Source organism: Lissotriton vulgaris, unplaced genomic scaffold (genome assembly GCF_964263255.1).
Source record: "Lissotriton vulgaris unplaced genomic scaffold, aLisVul1.2 SCAFFOLD_728, whole genome shotgun sequence".
Taxonomy (NCBI): domain Eukaryota; kingdom Metazoa; phylum Chordata; class Amphibia; order Caudata; family Salamandridae; genus Lissotriton; species Lissotriton vulgaris.
Genome location: NW_028248620.1, coordinates 561297 through 583142, shown reverse-complemented (window position 1 = coordinate 583142; position 21846 = coordinate 561297). Strand labels below are relative to the sequence as shown.

Genomic DNA, 21846 nt, shown 5'->3' with positions numbered 1-21846 from the left:
TAACTGTAAAGGGGTTAAATACACTCTGTGGTGTCTGAGATGTGTTGGTTATTCACACATCCAGGCAGGGGTGATACCTGAAATCTTACCCTGCGCGGAGCTCCATAACCCTGGGTAGAAGGTACAACTTCATACCCTTTGAAAGTTAACACCTCCAAATGTCACAAGTATCAGTAAAACTGGTGCCTGGATGCTGTAAGTAGGCCCAAGGCCTTGCAGGCCTTTTCCTGGAACTGCAGAGGAGTTAAATACACTTTGCTGAGTATATGAAGTGCTTTGTTTTCAAACCTCCAGCTAGGGGTGTAATCTGGAATCTTACCCTGCGCGGAGCTCCACAACCCTGGGTAGAATGTACAACTTCATCCCCTTGAAGCTTAACACCTCCAAATGTCTCAAGATTCATCAAAACTGGTGCCTGGATGCTGGAAGTAGTCCCAATGCCTTGCAGGACTTTTCCTGTAACTGCAAAGTAGTTAAATACACTTTGCTGAGTATATGAAGTGCTTTGTTTTCAAACCTCCAGCTAGGGGTGTAATCTCGAATCTTACCCTGCGCGGAGCTCCATAACCCTGGGTAGAAGGTACAACTTCATCCCCTTGAAGCTTAACACCTCCAAATGTCACAAGATTCATTAAAACTGCTGCCTGGAGGCTGGAGGTAGGCCCAAGGCCTTGCAGACCTTTCCCTGTAACTGTAAAGGGGTTAAATACACTTTGTGGTGTCTGAGATGGGTTGGTTATTCACACATGCAGGCAGGGGTGATACCTGAAATCTTACCCTGCGCGGAGCTCCATAACCCTGGGTAGAAGGTACAACTTCATACCCTTTGAAAGTTAACACCTCCAAATGTCACAAGAATCAGTAAAACTGGTGCCTGGATGCTGTAAGTAGTCCCAATGCCTTGCAGGACTTTTCCTGTAACTGCAAAGTAGTTAAATACACTTTGCTGAGTATATGAAGTGCTTTGTTTTCAAACCTCCAGCTAGGGGTGTAATATGGAATCTTAATCTGCGCGGAGCTCCATAACCCTGGGTAGAAGGTACAACTTCATCCCCTTGAAGCTTAACACCTCCAAATGTCCCAAGTTTCAGTAAAACTGGTGCCTGGATGCTGTAAGTAGGCCCAAGGCCTTGCAGGCCTTTTCCTGGAACTGCAGAGGAGTTAAATACACTTTGTTGAGTATATGAAGTGCTTTGTTTTCAAACCTCCAGCTAGGGGTGTAATCTGGAATCTTACCCTGCGCGGAGCTCCACAACCCTGGGTAGAAGGTACAACTTCTTCCCCTTGAACCTTAACACCTCCAAATGTCGCAAGATTCACTAAAACTGCTGCCTGGAGACTAGAGGTAGGCCCAAGGCCTTGCAGACCTTTCCCTGTAACTGTAAAGGGGTTAAATACACTCTGTGGTGTCTGAGATGTGTTGGTTATTCACACATCCAGGCAGGGGTGATACCTGAAATATTACCCTGCGCGGAGCTCCATAACCCTGGGTAGAAGGTACAACTTCATACCCTTTGAAAGTTAACACCTCCAAATGTCACAAGTATCAGTAAAACTGGTGCCTGGATGCTGTAAGTAGGCCCAAGGCCTTGCAGGCCTTTTCCAGGAACTGCAGAGGAGTTAAATACACTTTGCTGAGTATATGAAGTGCTTTGTTTTCAAACCTCCAGCTAGGGGTGTAATCTGGAATCTTACCCTGCGCGGAGCTCCACAACCCTGGGTAGAAGGTACAACTTCATCCCCTTGAAGCTTAACACCTCCAAATGTCACAAGATTCATTAAAACTGCTGCCTGGAGGCTGGAGGTAGGCCCAAGGCCTTGCAGACCTTTCCCTGTAACTGTAAAGGGGTTAAATACACTTTGTGGTGTCTGTAATGTGTTGGTTATTCACACATCCAGCTAGGGGTGACATCTGAAATCTTACCCTGCGCGGAGCTCCATAACCCTGGGTAGAAGGGACAACTTCATCCCCTTGAAGCTTAACACCTCCAAATGTCACAAGATTCATCAAAACTGGTGCCTGGATGCTGGAAGTAGGCCCAAGGCCTTGCAGGCCTTTTCCTGGACCTGCAAAGGAGATAAATACACTGTGCTGAGTATGTAAAGTGCTTTATTTTCAAACGTGCAGCTACGGGTAAAATCTGGAATCTTACCCGGTGCGGAGCTCCATAACTCTGGGTAGAAGGTACAACTTCATCCCCTTGAAGCTTAACACCTCCAAATGTCACAAGATTCATTAAAACTGCTGCCTGGAGGCTTGAGGTAGGCCCAAGGCCTTGCAGACCTTTCCCTCTAACTGTAAAGGGGTTAAATAAACTTTGTGTTGTCTGAGATGTGTTGGTTATTCACACATCCAGGCAGGGGTGATACCTAAAATCTTACCCTGCGCGGAGCTCCATAACCCTGGGTAGAAGGTACAACTTCATACCCTTTGAAGGTTAACACCTCCAAATGTCACAAGTATCAGTACAACTGGTGCCTGGATGCTGGAAGTAGGCCCAAGGCCTTGCAGGCCTTTTCCTGTTACTCTAAATGAGTTAAATACACTTTGCTGAGTATGTAAAGTGCTTTCTTTTCAAACGTGCAGCTAGGGGTGAAATCTGGAATCTTACCCTGCGCGGAGCTCCATAACCCTGGGTAGAAGGTACAACTTCATCCCCTTGAAGCTTAACACCTCCAAATGTCACAAGATTCATTAAAACTGCTGCCTGGAGGCTGGGGGTAGGCCCAAGGCCTTGCAGACCTTTCCCTGTAACTGTAAAGGGGTTAAATACACTCTGTGGTGTCTGAGATGTGTTGGTTATTCACACATCCAGGCAGGGGTGATACCTGAAATCTTACCCTGCGCGGAGCTCCATAACCCTGGGTAGAAGGGACAACTTCATCCCCTTGAAGCTTAACACCTCCAAATGTCACAAGATTCATCAAAACTGGTGCCTGGTTGCTGGAAGTAGGCCCAAGGCCTTGCAGGACTTTTCCTGTAACTGCAAAGTAGTTAAATACACTTTGCTGAGTATTTGAAGTGCTTTGTTTTCAAACATCCAGCTATGGGTGAAATCTGGAATCTTACCCTGCGCAGAGCTCCATAACCCTGGGCAAAAGGTACAACTTCATCCCCTTGAAGCTTAACACCTCCAAATGTCACAAGATTCATTAAAACTGCTGCCTGGAGGCTGGAGGTAGGCCCAAGGCCTTGCAGACCTTTCCCTGTAACTGTAAAGGGGTTAAATACACTCTGTGGTGTCTGAGATGTGTTGGTTATTCACACATCCAGGCAGGGGTGATACCTGAAATCTTACCCTGCGCGGAGCTCCATAACCCTGGGTAGAAGGTACAACTTCATACCCTTTGAAAGTTAACACCTCCAAATGTCACAAGTATCAGTAAAACTGGTGCCTGGATGCTGTAAGTAGGCCCAAGGCCTTGCAGGCCTTTTCCTGGAACTGCAGAGGAGTTAAATACACTTTGCTGAGTATATGAAGTGCTTTGTTTTCAAACCTCCAGCTAGGGGTGTAATCTGGAATCTTACCCTGCGCGGAGCTCCACAACCCTGGGTAGAATGTACAACTTCATCCCCTTGAAGCTTAACACCTCCAAATGTCTCAAGATTCATCAAAACTGGTGCCTGGATGCTGGAAGTAGTCCCAATGCCTTGCAGGACTTTTCCTGTAACTGCAAAGTAGTTAAATACACTTTGCTGAGTATATGAAGTGCTTTGTTTTCAAACCTCCAGCTAGGGGTGTAATCTCGAATCTTACCCTGCGCGGAGCTCCATAACCCTGGGTAGAAGGTACAACTTCATCCCCTTGAAGCTTAACACCTCCAAATGTCACAAGATTCATTAAAACTGCTGCCTGGAGGCTGGAGGTAGGCCCAAGGCCTTGCAGACCTTTCCCTGTAACTGTAAAGGGGTTAAATACACTTTGTGGTGTCTGAGATGGGTTGGTTATTCACACATGCAGGCAGGGGTGATACCTGAAATCTTACCCTGCGCGGAGCTCCATAACCCTGGGTAGAAGGTACAACTTCATACCCTTTGAAAGTTAACACCTCCAAATGTCACAAGAATCAGTAAAACTGGTGCCTGGATGCTGTAAGTAGTCCCAATGCCTTGCAGGACTTTTCCTGTAACTGCAAAGTAGTTAAATACACTTTGCTGAGTATATGAAGTGCTTTGTTTTCAAACCTCCAGCTAGGGGTGTAATATGGAATCTTAATCTGCGCGGAGCTCCATAACCCTGGGTAGAAGGTACAACTTCATCCCCTTGAAGCTTAACACCTCCAAATGTCCCAAGTTTCAGTAAAACTGGTGCCTGGATGCTGTAAGTAGGCCCAAGGCCTTGCAGGCCTTTTCCTGGAACTGCAGAGGAGTTAAATACACTTTGTTGAGTATATGAAGTGCTTTGTTTTCAAACCTCCAGCTAGGGGTGTAATCTGGAATCTTACCCTGCGCGGAGCTCCACAACCCTGGGTAGAAGGTACAACTTCTTCCCCTTGAACCTTAACACCTCCAAATGTCGCAAGATTCACTAAAACTGCTGCCTGGAGACTAGAGGTAGGCCCAAGGCCTTGCAGACCTTTCCCTGTAACTGTAAAGGGGTTAAATACACTCTGTGGTGTCTGAGATGTGTTGGTTATTCACACATCCAGGCAGGGGTGATACCTGAAATCTTACCCTGCGCGGAGCTCCATAACCCTGGGTAGAAGGTACAACTTCATACCCTTTGAAAGTTAACACCTCCAAATGTCACAAGTATCAGTAAAACTGGTGCCTGGATGCTGTAAGTAGGCCCAAGGCCTTGCAGGCCTTTTCCAGGAACTGCAGAGGAGTTAAATACACTTTGCTGAGTATATGAAGTGCTTTGTTTTCAAACCTCCAGCTAAGGGTGTAATCTGGAATCTTACCCTGCGCGGAGCTCCACAACCCTGGGTAGAAGGTACAACTTCATCCCCTTGAAGCTTAACACCTCCAAATGTCACAAGATTCATTAAAACTGCTGCCTGGAGGCTGGAGGTAGGCCCAAGGCCTTGCAGACCTTTCCCTGTAACTGTAAAGGGGTTAAATACACTTTGTGGTGTCTGTAATGTGTTGGTTATTCACACATCCAGCTAGGGGTGACATCTGAAATCTTACCCTGCGCGGAGCTCCATAACCCTGGGTAGAAGGGACAACTTCATCCCCTTGAAGCTTAACACCTCCAAATGTCACAAGATTCATCAAAACTGGTGCCTGGATGCTGGAAGTAGGCCCAAGGCCTTGCAGGCCTTTTCCTGGACCTGCAAAGGAGATAAATACACTGTGCTGAGTATGTAAAGTGCTTTATTTTCAAACGTGCAGCTACGGGTAAAATCTGGAATCTTACCCGGTGCGGAGCTCCATAACTCTGGGTAGAAGGTACAACTTCATCCCCTTGAAGCTTAACACCTCCAAATGTCACAAGATTCATTAAAACTGCTGCCTGGAGGCTTGAGGTAGGCCCAAGGCCTTGCAGACCTTTCCCTCTAACTGTAAAGGGGTTAAATAAACTTTGTGTTGTCTGAGATGTGTTGGTTATTCACACATCCAGGCAGGGGTGATACCTAAAATCTTACCCTGCGCGGAGCTCCATAACCCTGGGTAGAAGGTACAACTTCATACCCTTTGAAGGTTAACACCTCCAAATGTCACAAGTATCAGTACAACTGGTGCCTGGATGCTGGAAGTAGGCCCAAGGCCTTGCAGGCCTTTTCCTGTTACTCTAAATGAGTTAAATACACTTTGCTGAGTATGTAAAGTGCTTTCTTTTCAAACGTGCAGCTAGGGGTGAAATCTGGAATCTTACCCTGCGCGGAGCTCCATAACCCTGGGTAGAAGGTACAACTTCATCCCCTTGAAGCTTAACACCTCCAAATGTCACAAGATTCATTAAAACTGCTGCCTGGAGGCTGGGGGTAGGCCCAAGGCCTTGCAGACCTTTCCCTGTAACTGTAAAGGGGTTAAATACACTCTGTGGTGTCTGAGATGTGTTGGTTATTCACACATCCAGGCAGGGGTGATACCTGAAATCTTACCCTGCGCGGAGCTCCATAACCCTGGGTAGAAGGGACAACTTCATCCCCTTGAAGCTTAACACCTCCAAATGTCACAAGATTCATCAAAACTGGTGCCTGGTTGCTGGAAGTAGGCCCAAGGCCTTGCAGGACTTTTCCTGTAACTGCAAAGTAGTTAAATACACTTTGCTGAGTATTTGAAGTGCTTTGTTTTCAAACATCCAGCTATGGGTGAAATCTGGAATCTTACCCTGCGCAGAGCTCCATAACCCTGGGCAAAAGGTACAACTTCATCCCCTTGAAGCTTAACACCTCCAAATGTCACAAGATTCATTAAAACTGCTGCCTGGAGGCTAGAGGTAAGCCCAAGGCCTTGCAGACCTTTCCCTGTAACTGTAAAGGGGATAAATACACTTTGTGGTGTCAGTAATGTGTTGGTTATTCACACATCCAGCTAGAGGTGACATCTGAAATCTTACCCTGCGCGGAGCTCCATAACCCTGGGTAGAAGGTACAACTTCATCCCCTTGAAGCTTAACACCTCCAAATGTCACAAGATTCATCAAAACTGGTGCCTGGATGCTGGAAGTAGTCCCAATGCCTTGCAGGACTTTTCCTGTAACTGCAAAGTAGTTAAATACACTTTGCTGAGTATATGAAGTGCTTTGTTTTCAAACCTCCAGCTAGGGGTGTAATCTGGAATCTTACCCTGCGCGGAGCTCCACAACCCTGGGTAGAAGGTACAACTTCATCCCCTTGAAGCTTAACACCTCCAAATGTCGCAAGATTCACTAAAACTGCTGCCTGGAGACTAGAGGTAGGCCCAAGGCCTTGCAGACCTTTCCCTGTAACTGTAAAGGGGTTAAATACACTCTGTGGTGTCTGAGATGTGTTGGTTATTCACACATCCAGGCAGGGGTGATACCTGAAATCTTACCCTGCGCGGAGCTCCATAACCCTGGGTAGAAGGTACAACTTCATACCCTTTGAAAGTTAACACCTCCAAATGTCACAAGTATCAGTAAAACTGGTGCCTGGATGCTGTAAGTAGGCCCAAGGCCTTGCAGGCCTTTTCCTGGAACTGCAGATGAGTTAATTACACTTTGCTGAGTATATGAAGTGCTTGGTTTTCAAACCTCCAGCTAGGGGTGTAATCTGGAATCTTACCCTGCGCGGAGCTCCACAACCCTGGGTAGAAGGTACAACTTCATCCCCTTGAAGCTTAACACCTCCAAATGTCTCAAGATTCATCAAAACTGGTGCCTGGATGCTGGAAGTAGCCCCAAGGCCTTGCAGGACTTTTCCTGTAACTGCAAAGTAGTTAAATACACTTTGCTGAGTATTTGAAGTGCTTTGTTTTCAAACATCCAGCTATGGGTGAAATCTGGAATCTTACCCTGCGCAGAGCTCCATAACCCTGGGCAAAAGGTACAACTTCATCCCCTTGAAGCTTAACACCTCCAAATGTCACAAGATTCATTAAAACTGCTGCCTGGAGGCTAGAGGTAAGCCCAAGGCCTTGCAGACCTTTCCCTGTAACTGTAAAGGGGATAAATACACTTTGTGGTGTCTGTAATGTGTTGGTTATTCACACATCCAGCTAGGGGTGACATCTGAAATCTTACCCTGCGCGGAGCTCCAAAACCCTGGGTAGAAGGGACAACTTCATCCCCTTGAAGCTTAACACCTCCAAATGTCACAAGATTCATCAAAACTGGTGCCTGGTTGCTGGAAGTAGCCCCAAGGCCTTGCAGGACTTTTCCTGTAACTGCAAAGTAGTTAAATACACTTTGCTGAGTATTTGAAGTGCTTTGTTTTCAAACATCCAGCTATGGGTGAAATCTGGAATCTTACCCTGCGCAGAGCTCCATAACCCTGGGCAAAAGGTACAACTTCATCCCCTTGAAGCTTAACACCTCCAAATGTCACAAGATTCATTAAAACTGCTGCCTGGAGGCTAGAGGTAAGCCCAAGGCCTTGCAGACCTTTCCCTGTAACTGTAAAGGGGATAAATACACTTTGTGGTGTCAGTAATGTGTTGGTTATTCACACATCCAGCTAGAGGTGACATCTGAAATCTTACCCTGCGCGGAGCTCCATAACCCTGGGTAGAAGGTACAACTTCATCCCCTTGAAGCTTAACACCTCCAAATGTCACAAGATTCATCAAAACTGGTGCCTGGATGCTGGAAGTAGTCCCAATGCCTTGCAGGACTTTTCCTGTAACTGCAAAGTAGTTAAATACACTTTGCTGAGTATATGAAGTGCTTTGTTTTCAAACCTCCAGCTAGGGGTGTAATCTCGAATCTTACCCTGCGCGGAGCTCCATAACCCTGGGTAGAAGGTACAACTTCATCCCCTTGAAGCTTAACACCTCCAAATGTCACAAGATTCAGTAAAACTGGTGCCTGGATGCTGTAAGTAGGCCCAAGGCCTTGCAGGCCTTTTCCTGGAACTGCAGAGGAGTTAAATACACTTTGTTGAGTATATGAAGTGCTTTGTTTTCAAACCTCCAGCTAGGGGTGTAATCTCGAATCTTACCCTGCGCGGAGCTCCATAACCCTGGGTAGAAGGTACAACTTCATCCCCTTGAAGCTTAACACCTCCTAATGTCACAAGATTCATTAAAACTGCTGCCGGGAGGCTGGAGGTAGGCCCAAGGCCTTGCAGACCTTTCCCTGTAACTGTACAGGGGTTAAATACACTCTGTTGTGTATGTGATTTGTTGGGTTTTCACACATCTAGGCAGGCAAGCATCACAAAAACAGGTGGCTGGAGACAGGCCCAAGGCCTTGTCCTGATGCTATAAAGGGGTGAAATACACTTTGACCATGTAAAGTGTTTTCTTATCAAACCTCCAGCCAGGGGTATAACCCGAAATCTTACCCTGCGCGGAGCTCCATAGCCAAGGTTAGTAGGAGCAACTGTATCCCTTTGAAGATGAACTCAACCAAATGTTACAATTATCACTAAACAGGCCCACAGCCTTGTGCTGATACTGTAACAGGGGTGAATCTCACCCTGCGCGGAGCTCCATAGCCCTGTGTAGAAATAGCCACTTTGTGCCTGCAGGCTAGAAATGGGCTTGGGACACTGAAGGCTAGAATCTGATAATGTAAAATACCTTTTGAATGAAGGTATTTTTTTTTTGGCAGACCTCCAGCTAAGGGGGAAAACCGGAAATGTTACCCGAATCGGAGCTCACCAGCCCTGGGTAGGAAAAGTGACTTTGTCCCCTTGAACCTAAAGAGTTGGTATAAAATCAATTTAAAAAAAAAAGTGTATATATAGTTTTTTTTTGCTTACCTCCAGCTAAGGGGGAAAACCGGAAATGTTACCCGAATCGGAGCTCCATAGCCTCGGGTAGAAACAGTGACTTTGTCCCCTTGAACCTAGAGAGTTAAAAAAAAAAAAAAAATGTTTATATATAGTAAAAAAAATACAATACAATAGAAATATGTGTTTGTAGGTTTTTTTTTTTTTTTTTGGGCCGACCTCCAGCTAAGGGGGGAAACCGGAAATGTTACCCGAATCGGAGCTCACCAGCCCTGGGTAGGAAAAGTGACTTTGTCCCCTTGAACCTGAAGAGTTAGTATACAATGAATTAAACAAAAAAAATTGTATATATCGTTTTTTTTTCTGTTTTGCTTACCTCCAGCAAGGGGGAAAACCGAAAATTTTACCCGAATCGGAGCTCCCCAGCCCTGGGTAGAAGTAGTGCCATTGTCCCCTTGAACCAAACTGTCCACACAGAAAAAAACTGAAACGGGTGCTTAAAGACCCACAGGGACCCGTAAACGGTCATGCTGGTTCGCCGCAAGAATCAGGATGCCACAGCCTCTTCCTATGGGCCTGCATGGGAACTCGACTTCATCGACCATTAAGCCCCCACGCAGTGGGGGCTTACAGAGCCTGGGCAGGAGACAAAGTTGGAGTTAGCGCGGCCGTTCCGCCGCCCGGCCATCTGGTCGCCAGGCTCACTGGGCCATCTGGTCACTGCACAACGGTGCGACCAGATGGCCCACTGAGCCATGCGACCAGATGGCCGATCGGCGGAACCGCCGCGTTAACTCCAACTTTGTCTCCCGCTCTGGTGCTGTAACCCCCCACTACGTGGGGGCTTAATAGTCGGCATAGGTCCCCCAGTCCAGGCCTCCAAGACGGCGGGCCCCTGGGCAGGGCTAAACCTGCCTTATCTCCCGAGTTTCGTCGCCCCAGGATAACGGGACCCTGGGGCGGTCTACACACGCCTTAGGTCCCCAGTCCAGGGCTCCATGACGGTGGGCCCCTGAACCGGGCTGAACCCGCCTTAGGTTACCAGTTCAGGGCTCCATGGTGGCGGTCCCCGGGGCCGGGCTAAGCACGCCTTATCTCTCCGGTTTCGGGGCCAAGGACAACGGGACCCTGGGGCGGGCTAAACACGCCTTATGGTCCCCAGTCCAGGGCTCCATGATGGCGGGCCCCTGGGCAGGGATAAACACGCCTTAGGTCCCCAGTCCAGGGCTCCATGATGGCGGAGCCCTGTGCCGTGCTAAACCTGCCTTATCTACCCAGTTTCGGGCCTCAGGATAAAGAGACCCTGGGGCGGGCTACACACGCCTTAGGTCCCCAGTCCATGGCTCCATGATGTAGGTCCCCTGAACCCGCCTTAGGTTACCAGTTTAGGGCTCTACGGTGGCGGACCCTGGGCCGGGCTGAACCCGCCTTCCCGAGCAGAGTGGCTGCGGAGCAAATCCCCGGGTTCCCTCCATCCTCCCCTCCCGACCGAGTGGGGGCCTAGATAGGAGCCCTGCGCTGCGGGAATAATAGTTCATAGACCCAGCTCTCACAAGACATGGTGGTCGGCTCTTAAAAGAGCCTTTGGGTTGTTTTGTCTTTTTTTTCCGTGGGCAAGTCGAGTGTTTAACCGCCGAATCCGTAGAGGGTGCGGCCCTGGCGCTTCAGGGCATAGACCACATCCATGGCGGTGACGGTCTTCCTCTTGGCGTGCTCGGTGTAGGTGACGGCGTCCCGGATCACGTTCTCCAGGAAAACCTTCAGCACTCCGCGGGTCTCCTCGTAGATGAGGCCGGAGATGCGCTTGACTCCGCCACGGCGCGCCAGGCGGCGAATGGCCGGCTTGGTGATGCCCTGGATGTTGTCCCGGAGCACCTTGCGGTGCCTCTTGGCGCCGCCTTTGCCGAGCCCCTTCCCTCCTTTGCCGCGTCCAGACATGTTCTCCTCTCGGTGCTGTGAGCAGAAGTGATAGCTCCAGCCCCCGCACCGGCTGATTATATGGAGGAGCTGCGGACCTGCGAGGGAGTCCAAGCGCCCGCCCTGTGAGGCGGGAGAGCCCGGCCCCGGCCCGCCCTCTGCAGGGAGCGGGGGCTGGAGAGGCCGTTGCCGTTTGAAAAAGAGCGGGCTCCCAGCCCGCCTTTGTCATGGGTTGGCTCAGCTGCTGCCGCCGGCGCACAGACCACAGTCAAACACACGCACACGCCTCCCTTCCCGGCCCCCACTTGTGACCGGCCCGCCTAACCCTCTCGTTCCGTGCCCCCCTCCCAATATGAACAGAAGCCTCGGACATTTCTAAAGGAGCCCAACACACGTTAACGGCCTCACCGGCACCACCCCGCTGTGTGTGGCCGCCTGCAACCCCGTAACACTGTCCACGTCTCGCGCCCAAGGCACCTCCCTTCCCGGCCCCCACTTGTGACCGCAGCCCGCCTAACCCTCTCGTTCGGTGCCCCCTCCCAATATGAACCGAAGCCTCGGACTTGTTTCAATGGAGCCCTACACCGGCACCACCCCGCTGTGTGACACCGCCTGCAACCCCGTAACACTGTCCAAGTCTCGCGCCCAAGGCACCCCTTTTCCCGGCCCCCACTTGTGACCGCGGCCCGCCTAACCCTCTCGTTCCGTGCCCCTCCCAATATGAACAGATGCTTAGGACATGTTTCAATGGAGCCCACACCGGCTCCTCCCCGCTGTGTGTGACTGCCTGCAACCCCGTAACACTGTCCACGTCTCGAGCCCAAGGCACCTCTCTTCCCGGCCCCTACTTGTGACCGCGGCCCGCCTAACCCTCTCTTTCGGCGCCCCCTCCCAATATGAACAGAAGCCTCGGACATGTTTAATGGAGCCCAACACACGTTAAAGGCCTCACCGGCACCACCCCGCTGTGTCTGGCCGCCTGCAATCCCGTAACGGTCCCCATCTCGCGCCCGGTTGTGTCGTCTGCCCCAAAAAGATGCCAAATAAATATAGGATTTTTATTAGAAAAAACATTATGGATATCGGACTCGAAGCTGGGCTTTGGGGACGGGGGCAACATTTATATGCAGGGCCGAGGGCTTGGAGTGTGTCCCACCTATGAAGCGACGGCGCGGGCGCTGCCGCATCTATGAAGCCGCCAGAGTAACACCTCGGCACGGATACGCTCTTTGATGGAGTCTGTGGATGGCCCTGAAAAGAGCCTTTGTGTTTAGGGTGTATTTCCACGGGGGTCTGCGGGCCTTTACTTGCTTGCTTTGCCCTGTGCCTTGTGGCTCTCGGTTTTCTTGGGCAGCAGCACGGCCTGGATGTTGGGCAGGACTCCTCCCTGGGCGATGGTGACTCGGCCCAGCAGCTTGTTCAGCTCCTCGTCGTTGCGGATGGCCAGCTGGAGGTGTCTGGGGATGATGCGGGTCTTCTTGTTGTCCCGGGCGGCGTTGCCAGCCAGCTCCAGGATCTCGGCGGTCAGGTACTCCAGCACTGCAGCCAGATAGACGGGGGCACCGGCGCCCACCCTCTCGGCGTAGCTTCCCTTACGGAGCAGTCTGTGCACACGGCCCACGGGGAACTGGAGCCCGGCTCTGGAAGAGCGTGTCTTGGCCTTGGCGCGGGCCTTTCCTCCCTGCTTTCCGCGTCCAGACATGGCGATCGATGTACAGTCTCAGTCACACAACAGCGAGAATGATACTGCTCTTTTTGCTGGACTCGGTAATATAAAGACTTCGGGTGCGTCTGATTGGTTGACAGCTAGTCGTTGATAGTACTTCTCATTGGAGGAAGGCGTGCTATGGTTTAGCCAATCAGTGTCCCAGAACCGCATTACAATAGGAAGTGGGGGCCCGGCCTATACCTGCCAATGAGAAGGGAGAGCCGGGAAGAAGCTGCTTTGCACGCCCTGGCTATAAATACAAGTGGGGCCGCCCAAACATGATTTCTCTCGGCTCCACAGCACGCGGTGAAAGATCCTCGACCATGCCTGAACCAGCCAAGTCCGCGCCGGCTCCCAAGAAGGGCTCCAAGAAAGCGCTTTCCAAGCCGCCCAAGAAGGACGGTAAGAAGCGCAAGAGGAGCAGGAAGGAAAGCTATGCCATCTACATTTACAAAGTGATGAAGCAGGTGCACCCGGACACCGGCATCTCTTCCAAGGCCATGGGCATCATGAACTCCTTCGTGAACGACATCTTTGAGCGCATCGCTGCAGAGTCTTCCAAACTGGCTCTCTACAACTCGCGGCGCACCATCACCTCACGGGAGATCCAGACCGCAGTCCGCCTTCTGCTGCCCGGAGAGCTGGCCAAGCACGCCGTGTCGGAGGGCACCAAGGCCGTCACCAAGTACACCAGCGCCAAGTAAGGCTTCCAGGCGCACCCCAACGAACACAACGGCTCTTTTAAGGGCCAACCACTTCCTCCCCTAAGAGCTAATGTAACCCTAGTATGACAGAAGAATATGTGTTTTTATAAGGGTAATGTTGAGCGCAGATAGCGCCGCTCTCCCGGGGTTTGCTGCACACCGAGGGACGATGGAGCAGGCAGCCCGTTTTGCCTCTTTCAATAAACATGTCTATATGAATGAGCCCTCCCTGGGACCAAGTGCCACCTATGCACTGTAATGTAACGATGACGTTATATAAACCTGCTGGCAATTCACACAGCTACTCCCGGGCAATTTGCTTTCCATGTTATGGGCGAGCAGCTTTAATGTGTGCCGGTTTAATTAGCGTTGTGTTTGTATTTCCAGACCCAGGGGAACGGCTACAATACGCCCCGGGGCAAACGCTACCGAAATCAGACACATGAACCCCATGTACCGGGAGCCCAGATGCCTCATAGCGCTGGCTTGTGACCAGCGGATCCCTGCCGCCATTAAATGATGGGCACATTGACGAGGTGTTTGTGCACTGTGAAGACGGAAGGCTCTGGTCACCCCCAGAGCCTGTATAAGTTGCCCAGTACTCGTGGTACTCTCAGAACCCGATGTACCGGGAGCACAGATGCCCAAAAGCGGTGGCTTGTGACCCGCGGATCCCTACCACAACCCTCTACCCAAACAACGCTTCAAATGAAGGGCACGTGGAAGAGGTGTTTGTGCACTGTGGACACCGAGTGCTCTGGTTTCCCCAGAAGCGGTATAAGTTGCCCGGTGCTCGTGGTATTCACAGCCCCTCCTCCCTAACCTGTAGGCCATGCCATGGCAGATAAGAGAAGCTCAAAGGTGACAGGGTGGTGGCCCTTAAAAGAGCCGTTGTGGTGGTTGTTCGGGTCGGTCTGTCTCCTTAGGCTCTCTCGCCTCGGATGCGACGGGCCAGCTGGATGTCCTTGGGCATGATGGTCACCCTCTTGGCGTGGATGGCGCACAGGTTGGTGTCCTCGAAGAGCCCGACCAGGTAGGCCTCGCTTGCCTCCTGCAGGGCCATGACGGCGGAGCTCTGGAAGCGCAGATCGGTCTTGAAGTCCTGGGCGATCTCCCTCACCAAGCGCTGGAAGGGCAGCTTGCGGATGAGGAGCTCGGTGGACTTCTGGTAGCGGCGGATCTCGCGGAGAGCCACGGTGCCGGGCCGGTAGCGGTGAGGCTTCTTGACTCCCCCGGTGGCAGGCGCGCTCTTGCGAGCTGCCTTGGTGGCCAGCTGCTTGCGGGGCGCTTTGCCGCCGGTGGACTTGCGGGCTGTCTGCTTGGTGCGGGCCATGGCGGGAGCGGTCTCTCTCAGCGACGAGCGAGGAAGAATGGCGTCTACCGGGGAAAGAGCTCTATTTATGCCCTCACAGACGGAGGGCTGCTCTGGTTGGCTGAAGAGACCGCCCTACGTTCGAAAATAGCCCGCGGTGTACAACGATTGGTTACTGAACGGGAGGCTGCAGCCTAGCTGTCCAATGAGCTGTGGATAAAAGAGAAGCCTCCGGTTGAATGACGTGAGTTGGAGCCGGAGCCGGAGCCCGCGCCTCGGCCAGCCTTTGTCTCCGTGTCCGTCCATCCACTACTAGTCACGCCGACGACTCGACCCCGGTCCCCCGGGAGAGGAGCCCGAGATGTCATAAGCACACTGCCCTTATCACCCTGGAACACTCCCCCGTTACCTGCGCTCGAGTCTGCCCGGGTACAGTGAAAGCACCAACACACACACACACACACGTTTATAATAAACCCCGGTCTTATGACTCCCAGACCCCCTTCTTACCCGCCCCTGCTCACCCTGGAACACTCCCCCGTTACCTGCTGCTCGATTGAAAGAGCACAATCCTCTGCTTTATGCAGACACTACATCGAGTCTGCCCGGGTACAGTGAAAGCACCGAGACACACACGTTATTGCACATGCATTATAAACGGAGGTCTTATAACTCCCAGACCCCCTTATTGTCTATGTTATACCGATTTCAATCCACGCAGCCCCGAAAGAGCCGTTTATATGGCCAAGATCACACGCGGCACTCGCGCGTGGAAAGGTGCCCTATGGATGCATTGTGCGGTTTATTTTTGAGAAGTGGGGCATTGGGTGGGTGCAAAGGTGGGGATGAACACGCTCTCTTCTAGACAGGGTGGTGGCCCTTAAAAGAGCCGTTGTGTTTGCAGTGTCTCGGTGCAAGCCCTTACTTCTTCTTGGGCGCTGCCTTTTTGGGCTTCGCTGCTTTGGGCTTGGCTGCCTTGGGTTTGACTACCTTGGCAGGGCTTTTCTTGGCTACTTTGGGCTTCGCCGCCTTGGCTTTCGCTGGGCTCTTGGCAGCCTTCTTGGCGGGGGCAGCCTTGGGCTTCTTGGGGCTCTTGGCTGCTGCTGGCTTCTTGACCTTCTTCGGGCTCTTCTTGACCCCCGCGGGAGCCTTTTTGGGCTTCTTGGCGGCAGGGGCTGCTTTCTTGGCGGCTGGCTTCTTGGTCTTGGAGGCTGACTTCTTGGCCGCCTTCTTACCTTCCAGCTGCTTCTTATTCACCTTGAAGGATCCGGAGGCCCCGGTGCCCTTCAGCTGAGCTAGGGCGCCTTTGCTGACCAGGCTCTTGAGGGAGACCTTGACGCGGCTCTTGTTCTTGTCCGCATCGTAGCCGGCGGCGGTCAGCGCCTTCTTCAGGGCCACCAGGGAGACTCCCTTCCTCTCGGCCGAGGCGGTCACGCACTTCAGGATGAGATCGGACACGCTGGGACCGGAAGGCTTCTTGGCCTTGGAGGCCCCCGCTGCTTTCTTCTGCTTCTTCTTGGGGGCGACCTCAGCGGGAGGAGCCGCGGCGGCTGGAGCGGTTTCTGCCATTGCTATGCAAGTCTCGACGCTGACGCTGTCACAGAACGGAAATGTACCTCGGCCCGAGCCCCGTGCATATATAGGGAGGAGCCAGCCCCTGATTGGTCCCGAGGAGAGAGGGCTGTGCGAGGCGCACTCGGCTCTCTGCTCCGAGCTGACATTTGTGTTTCCTACCATCGGAGTTTCAAAGTTTTAAACCACAATCCGTTAAACACACGCTCCCGTGCACACATGAAAAGAAGCCCAGCTTCAGCCCCTTCCCGTGCCCGCCCCCGTTTCAGCCGACCCCGTCCACAGAGGCTTGCAATCCGCCGTGAATCTCTGCCCTCCCCCGGTGGCTGACGCCTCCGTGACCGGAATCCCGGGCTCCGGGACCCTTTTCCCCGGTCCACCCTCGCGCTCTGAGGCCGGGAGCGGCGGCCCGCGGGCGGGAGGGGCCTCCTGCAGGGAGCGGGCCAAGTGGAGTCACCATGGGGCTCCGGGGGCCGCGGGGAGCGCCTCCTGCACCGGGCCGAAGTAACACAGGGCTCCGCCGGCCGAGCGCGGGGAGCGGAGACAACGCCAGAGAGACCCGGCCCCCCGGGGGCCAGGGGGGCCCTCGCCGCGCGCCTGCACCCTCGGCTGTGGCACCCAAGGCTCCGGGGCAGCCGGGGGGACTTTCACAAGCAGCGGGGCACGGTCCGGCATCAAGACTCACGGGCATCACAAGGCGGCTGCGCGCTGGTAGCTTCACATGCAGGCCGAGGGCATTCACTGCCAAGCACCGAGCTGGACGAGACGGGGGCACAGTAAACATAATAAACACACAGTGACACCATAGAGGCAGGCGGCCGAGTCAGACCTACATGCTTAATGGCACCCAGAGTGAGAGCAGAGGGTGTGAATGCACCTGAAACGGTGACCCCAGTACCTGCACGGAGGCCCTCTGCTGAGCTGATTTTCACAGCTGGAGTTAGGTTTACATCTCAGGTGACATCTTTGGACGGGACCCGACCATAACAACGCGGTCAAAACACCGCTGTACATTTCGATCGCTGCATTTACAACGCAAGTCTTCTCCACGACTTGCACGGGAGGGCGCACTAGACTAAGGAATAGTGCGATTTGCAATTCCAACACCTTCCCTACCTTACTTAGGCTGGAGTTGGAATAGTAAATCATACTATTCCTGAGTGTAGAGCGCCCTCCCGCGCAAGTCGTGGAAAGCCCCTAAAACAGCAATGTAATGTACCGCAATCTGATTGTTACAACATACATCCCACACTACAGAGTGAGGCCTTTGACTATCACTGTTGTATTGAGCTCGATGGCTGGGGTGGGGACCACTCCTGAATCAAATGGGATGTCAAGAGTGCGACCTGTGCCCACAAATCAGATTCTGCGCATGGCAGCCTGATTGAGGTCTAATTACAGGGTTTCGCCTTATATGTAGGTAGAAGGAAACACAAAGAAAACACTTCACATAGTCCAAAACGTACATGAACACCATTCACAGTTTCAGATCTTACCCTTCAGGTACCCAGGCCCATTCCTAGCTTCCAGGAACCTGTTCTAGTAATATATCTGACACAATGAGGTTTCCAGAATCAAGGGGACAAAGTCAGTCCTTCTACCCCGAGATATGGAGCTCCGCACAGGGAAAGATTTCACGCCTTTCCCTGGGATGGAGGTGTAAGAATAAAATACTTCACATGGACCAAAACTGCACAAAAAAACAGTCACCATATCAGAATAGAGCCTTCAGGGCACTGGGGCATTTCTAGCCTCCAGGGACCTGCTTTAGTGATATTTGTGACATTATGGGGTTTTCCGATTCAAGGGCACTAAGTCACTCCTTCTACCCAGGGATTTGGAGCTCCACGCAGGGCAAGATTCAACATTTCCCTCACGGGTGGAGGTGAAGAAATGAAAACACTTCACCTAGCCTAAAAGGTACATGCACCCATTTGAAATATCATGCCTTGGCCTGCAGAGACATGGGCACATTTCTATTCACCAAACACACGTTTTAGTGATAATTGTGAAATTATGATGTGCTCAGCTGCAAGGGGACAATGGCACTCCTTCTACCCAGAACTACGGAGCTCGGCATAGGGTAAGATTGCAGCCTTTCCCCTTGGATTTGAGGGAAGCGTTTTACCTCTCCGCCTGCATCCAAGGGGAAAACCTGCAATCTCCCCCTGCGCGTAGTTCCATAGCCCTGGGTAGAAGGAGCAACTGTATCCCTTTGAAGATTAACATCTCCAAATGTTACATGTGTCACAAAAAATGGTGCCTGGAGGTTAGAAATAGGCCAAAGGCATTGCATGCCTTTCCTGATAATGCAAAGGGGTGAAATACACTTCATTGGGCATGTGAAGTGTTTTGTTTTCACACCTCCAGCCAGGGGTGAAACCTGAAATCTTACCCTGCGCTGAGCTCCATATCCCTGGGTAGTAGGTGCCAGTTCATCCCCTTGAAGTTGAAAACCTGCATATGTCACAAGCATCAGTAAAACTGGTGCCCGGAGCCAGGAAACAAGCACAAGGCCTTGCAGGCCTTGTCCTGATACTGTAAAGGGGTGCACTTCACTTTATTGACCATGTGAAGGGTTTTCTTTTCACACCTCTAGCCAGGGGAATAACCAGAAATCTTACCCTGCGCGGAGCTCCTTAACCCTGGGTAGAAGGTGTGACTTACTCCCCTTGAAGCTTAACACCACCAAATGTCACAGATATCAGTAAAATTGGTGCCTGAAGGCTGGAAGTAGGCCCAAGGCCTTGCAGGCCTTTTCCTGTTACTGCAAAGGAGTTAAATACACTTTGCTGAGTATGTAAAGTGCTTTCGTTTCAAACGTGCAGCTAGGGGTGAAATCTGTAATCTTACCCTGCGCTGAGCTCCATAACCCTGGGTAGAAGGTGCGTCTTCATCCCCTTGAAGTTGAACACCTACAAATGTCACAACTATCAGTACAACTGATGCCTGGAGGCTGGAAGTAGGCCCAAGGCCTTGCAGGCCTTTCCTGATACTGTGAAGGAGTGAAATACACTGTATTGGGCATGTGAAGTGTTTTGCTTTAACACCTCCAGCAGGGGTGAAACCTGAAATCTTACCCTGCGCTGAGCTCCATGACCCTGGGTAGACAGTGTGACTTCATACCCTTGTAGCCTAACAACCCCAAATGACTTAGGTATCGGTAAAACTGGTGCCAGAAGGCTGGAAACACACCCAGGGCCTTGCAGGCCTAGCTCCGACACTGTAAAGGAGTTAAATGCACTTTGGTGTGTATGGTAAGTGTTCTATTTTCACACCTCCAGCCTGGGGTGAAACCTGAAATCTTACCCTGCGCGGAGCTCCATTACACTGGGTAGAAGGTGCGACTACATCCCCTTGAAGCTGAACACCTCCAAATGTCACAAGTTTTAAAAACACAGGTGCCTGGAGGCTGGAAACAGGCAAAAGGCCATGTTTTGATACTGTAAAGGAGTGAAGTACACTTTATTGAGCATGTGAAGTGTTGTGCTTTATCAGCTCCAGCAAGAGGAATAACCTGAAATCTTACCCTGCGCTGAGCTCCTTAACCCTGGGTAGAAGGTGTGACTACTTCCCCTTGAAGCTTAACACCACTAAATGTCACAGGTATCAGTACAATTGGTGCCTGGATGCTGTAAGTAGTCCCAATGCCTTGCAGGACTTTTCCTGTAACTGCAAAGTAGTTAAATACACTTTGCTGAGTATATGAAGTGCTTTGTTTTCAAACCTTCAGCTAGGGGTGTAATATGGAATCTTAATCTGCGCGGAGCTCCATAACCCTGGGTAGAAGGTACAACTTCATCCCCTTGAAGCTTAACACCTCCAAATGTCCCAAGTTTCAGTAAAACTGGTGCCTGGATGCTGTAAGTAGGCCCAAGGCCTTGCAGGCCTTTTCCTGGAACTGCAGAGGAGTTAAATACACTTTGTTGAGTATATGAAGTGCTTTGTTTTCAAACCTCCAGCTAGGGGTGTAATCTGGAATCTTACCCTGCGCGGAGCTCCACAACCCTGGGTAGAAGGTACAACTTCTTCCCCTTGAACCTTAACACCTCCAAATGTCGCAAGATTCACTAAAACTGCTGCCTGGAGACTAGAGGTAGGCCCAAGGCCTTGCAGACCTTTCCCTGTAACTGTAAAGGGGTTAAATACACTCTGTGGTGTCTGAGATGTGTTGGTTATTCACACATCCAGGCAGGGGTGATACCTGAAATCTTACCCTGCGCGGAGCTCCATAACCCTGGGTAGAAGGTACAACTTCATACCCTTTGAAAGTTAACACCTCCAAATGTCACAAGTATCAGTAAAACTGGTGCCTGGATGCTGTAAGTAGGCCCAAGGCCTTGCAGGCCTTTTCCAGGAACTGCAGAGGAGTTAAATACACTTTGCTGAGTATATGAAGTGCTTTGTTTTCAAACCTCCAGCTAGGGGTGTAATCTGGAATCTTACCCTGCGCGGAGCTCCACAACCCTGGGTAGAAGGTACAACTTCATCCCCTTGAAGCTTAACACCTCCAAATGTCACAAGATTCATTAAAACTGCTGCCTGGAGGCTGGAGGTAGGCCCAAGGCCTTGCAGACCTTTCCCTGTAACTGTAAAGGGGTTAAATACACTTTGAGGTGTCTGTAATGTGTTGGTTATTCACACATCCAGCTAGGGGTGACATCTGAAATCTTACCCTGCGCGGAGCTCCATAACCCTGGGTAGAAGGGACAACTTCATCCCCTTGAAGCTTAACACCTCCAAATGTCACAAGATTCATCAAAACTGGTGCCTGGATGCTGGAAGTAGGCCCAAGGCCTTGCAGGCCTTTTCCTGGACCTGCAAAGGAGATAAATACACTGTGCTGAGTATGTAAAGTGCTTTATTTTCAAACGTGCAGCTAAGGGTAAAATCTGGAATCTTACCCGGTGCGGAGCTCCATAACTCTGGGTAGAAGGTACAACTTCATCCCCTTGAAGCTTAACACCTCCAAATGTCACAAGATTCATTAAAACTGCTGCCAGGAGGCTTGAGGTAGGCCCAAGGCCTTGCAGACCTTTCCCTCTAACTGTAAAGGGGTTAAATAAACTTTGTGTTGTCTGAGATGTGTTGGTTATTCACACATCCAGGCAGGGGTGATACCTAAAATCTTACCCTGCGCGGAGCTCCATAACCCTGGGTAGAAGGTACAACTTCATACCCTTTGAAAGTTAACACCTCCAAATGTCACAAGTATCAGTACAACTGGTGCCTGGATGCTGGAAGTAGGCCCAAGGCCTTGCAGGCCTTTTCCTGTTACTCTAAATGAGTTAAATACACTTTGCTGAGTATGTAAAGTGCTTTCTTTT

General features: G+C 51.3%; 5 protein-coding genes across 5 annotated transcripts; 1 reads left to right on the top strand and 4 right to left on the bottom strand.

The window, feature by feature from the left end:
- Window positions 1-10894: 10894 nt before the first annotated feature.
- On the bottom strand, window positions 10895-11282 carry LOC147663927 (histone H4). Its single transcript, XM_086950033.1, has one exon. The coding sequence runs from the start codon at window positions 11242-11244 to the stop codon at window positions 10933-10935; it is 312 nt and encodes a 103-aa protein (XP_086806159.1). The 5' UTR covers window positions 11245-11282; the 3' UTR covers window positions 10895-10932.
- Window positions 11283-12502: 1220 nt separating this feature from the next.
- On the bottom strand, window positions 12503-12925 carry LOC147663926 (histone H2A type 2-C-like). Its single transcript, XM_086950087.1, has one exon. It carries the CDS (start codon window positions 12923-12925, stop codon window positions 12527-12529), a length of 399 nt encoding a protein of 132 aa, XP_086806213.1. The 3' UTR covers window positions 12503-12526.
- A 329-nt stretch (window positions 12926-13254) lies between these two features.
- Window positions 13255-13688, top strand: LOC147663925 (histone H2B 1.2-like). The gene has a single exon (XM_086950071.1). It carries the CDS (start codon window positions 13255-13257, stop codon window positions 13633-13635), a length of 381 nt encoding a protein of 126 aa, XP_086806197.1. The 3' UTR covers window positions 13636-13688.
- An 869-nt stretch (window positions 13689-14557) lies between these two features.
- On the bottom strand, window positions 14558-15595 carry LOC147663924 (histone H3-like). Its single transcript, XM_086950094.1, has 2 exons — window positions 15584-15595; window positions 14558-15082 (listed from the first exon to the last, which is right to left on the bottom strand). The coding sequence occupies exons 1-2, from the start codon at window positions 15593-15595 to the stop codon at window positions 14558-14560; spliced, it is 537 nt and encodes a 178-aa protein (XP_086806220.1).
- A 223-nt stretch (window positions 15596-15818) lies between these two features.
- LOC147663923 (histone H1.01-like) lies at window positions 15819-16542 on the bottom strand. Its single transcript, XM_086950126.1, has one exon. It carries the CDS (start codon window positions 16514-16516, stop codon window positions 15869-15871), a length of 648 nt encoding a protein of 215 aa, XP_086806252.1. The 5' UTR covers window positions 16517-16542; the 3' UTR covers window positions 15819-15868.
- Window positions 16543-21846: the final 5304 nt, after the last annotated feature.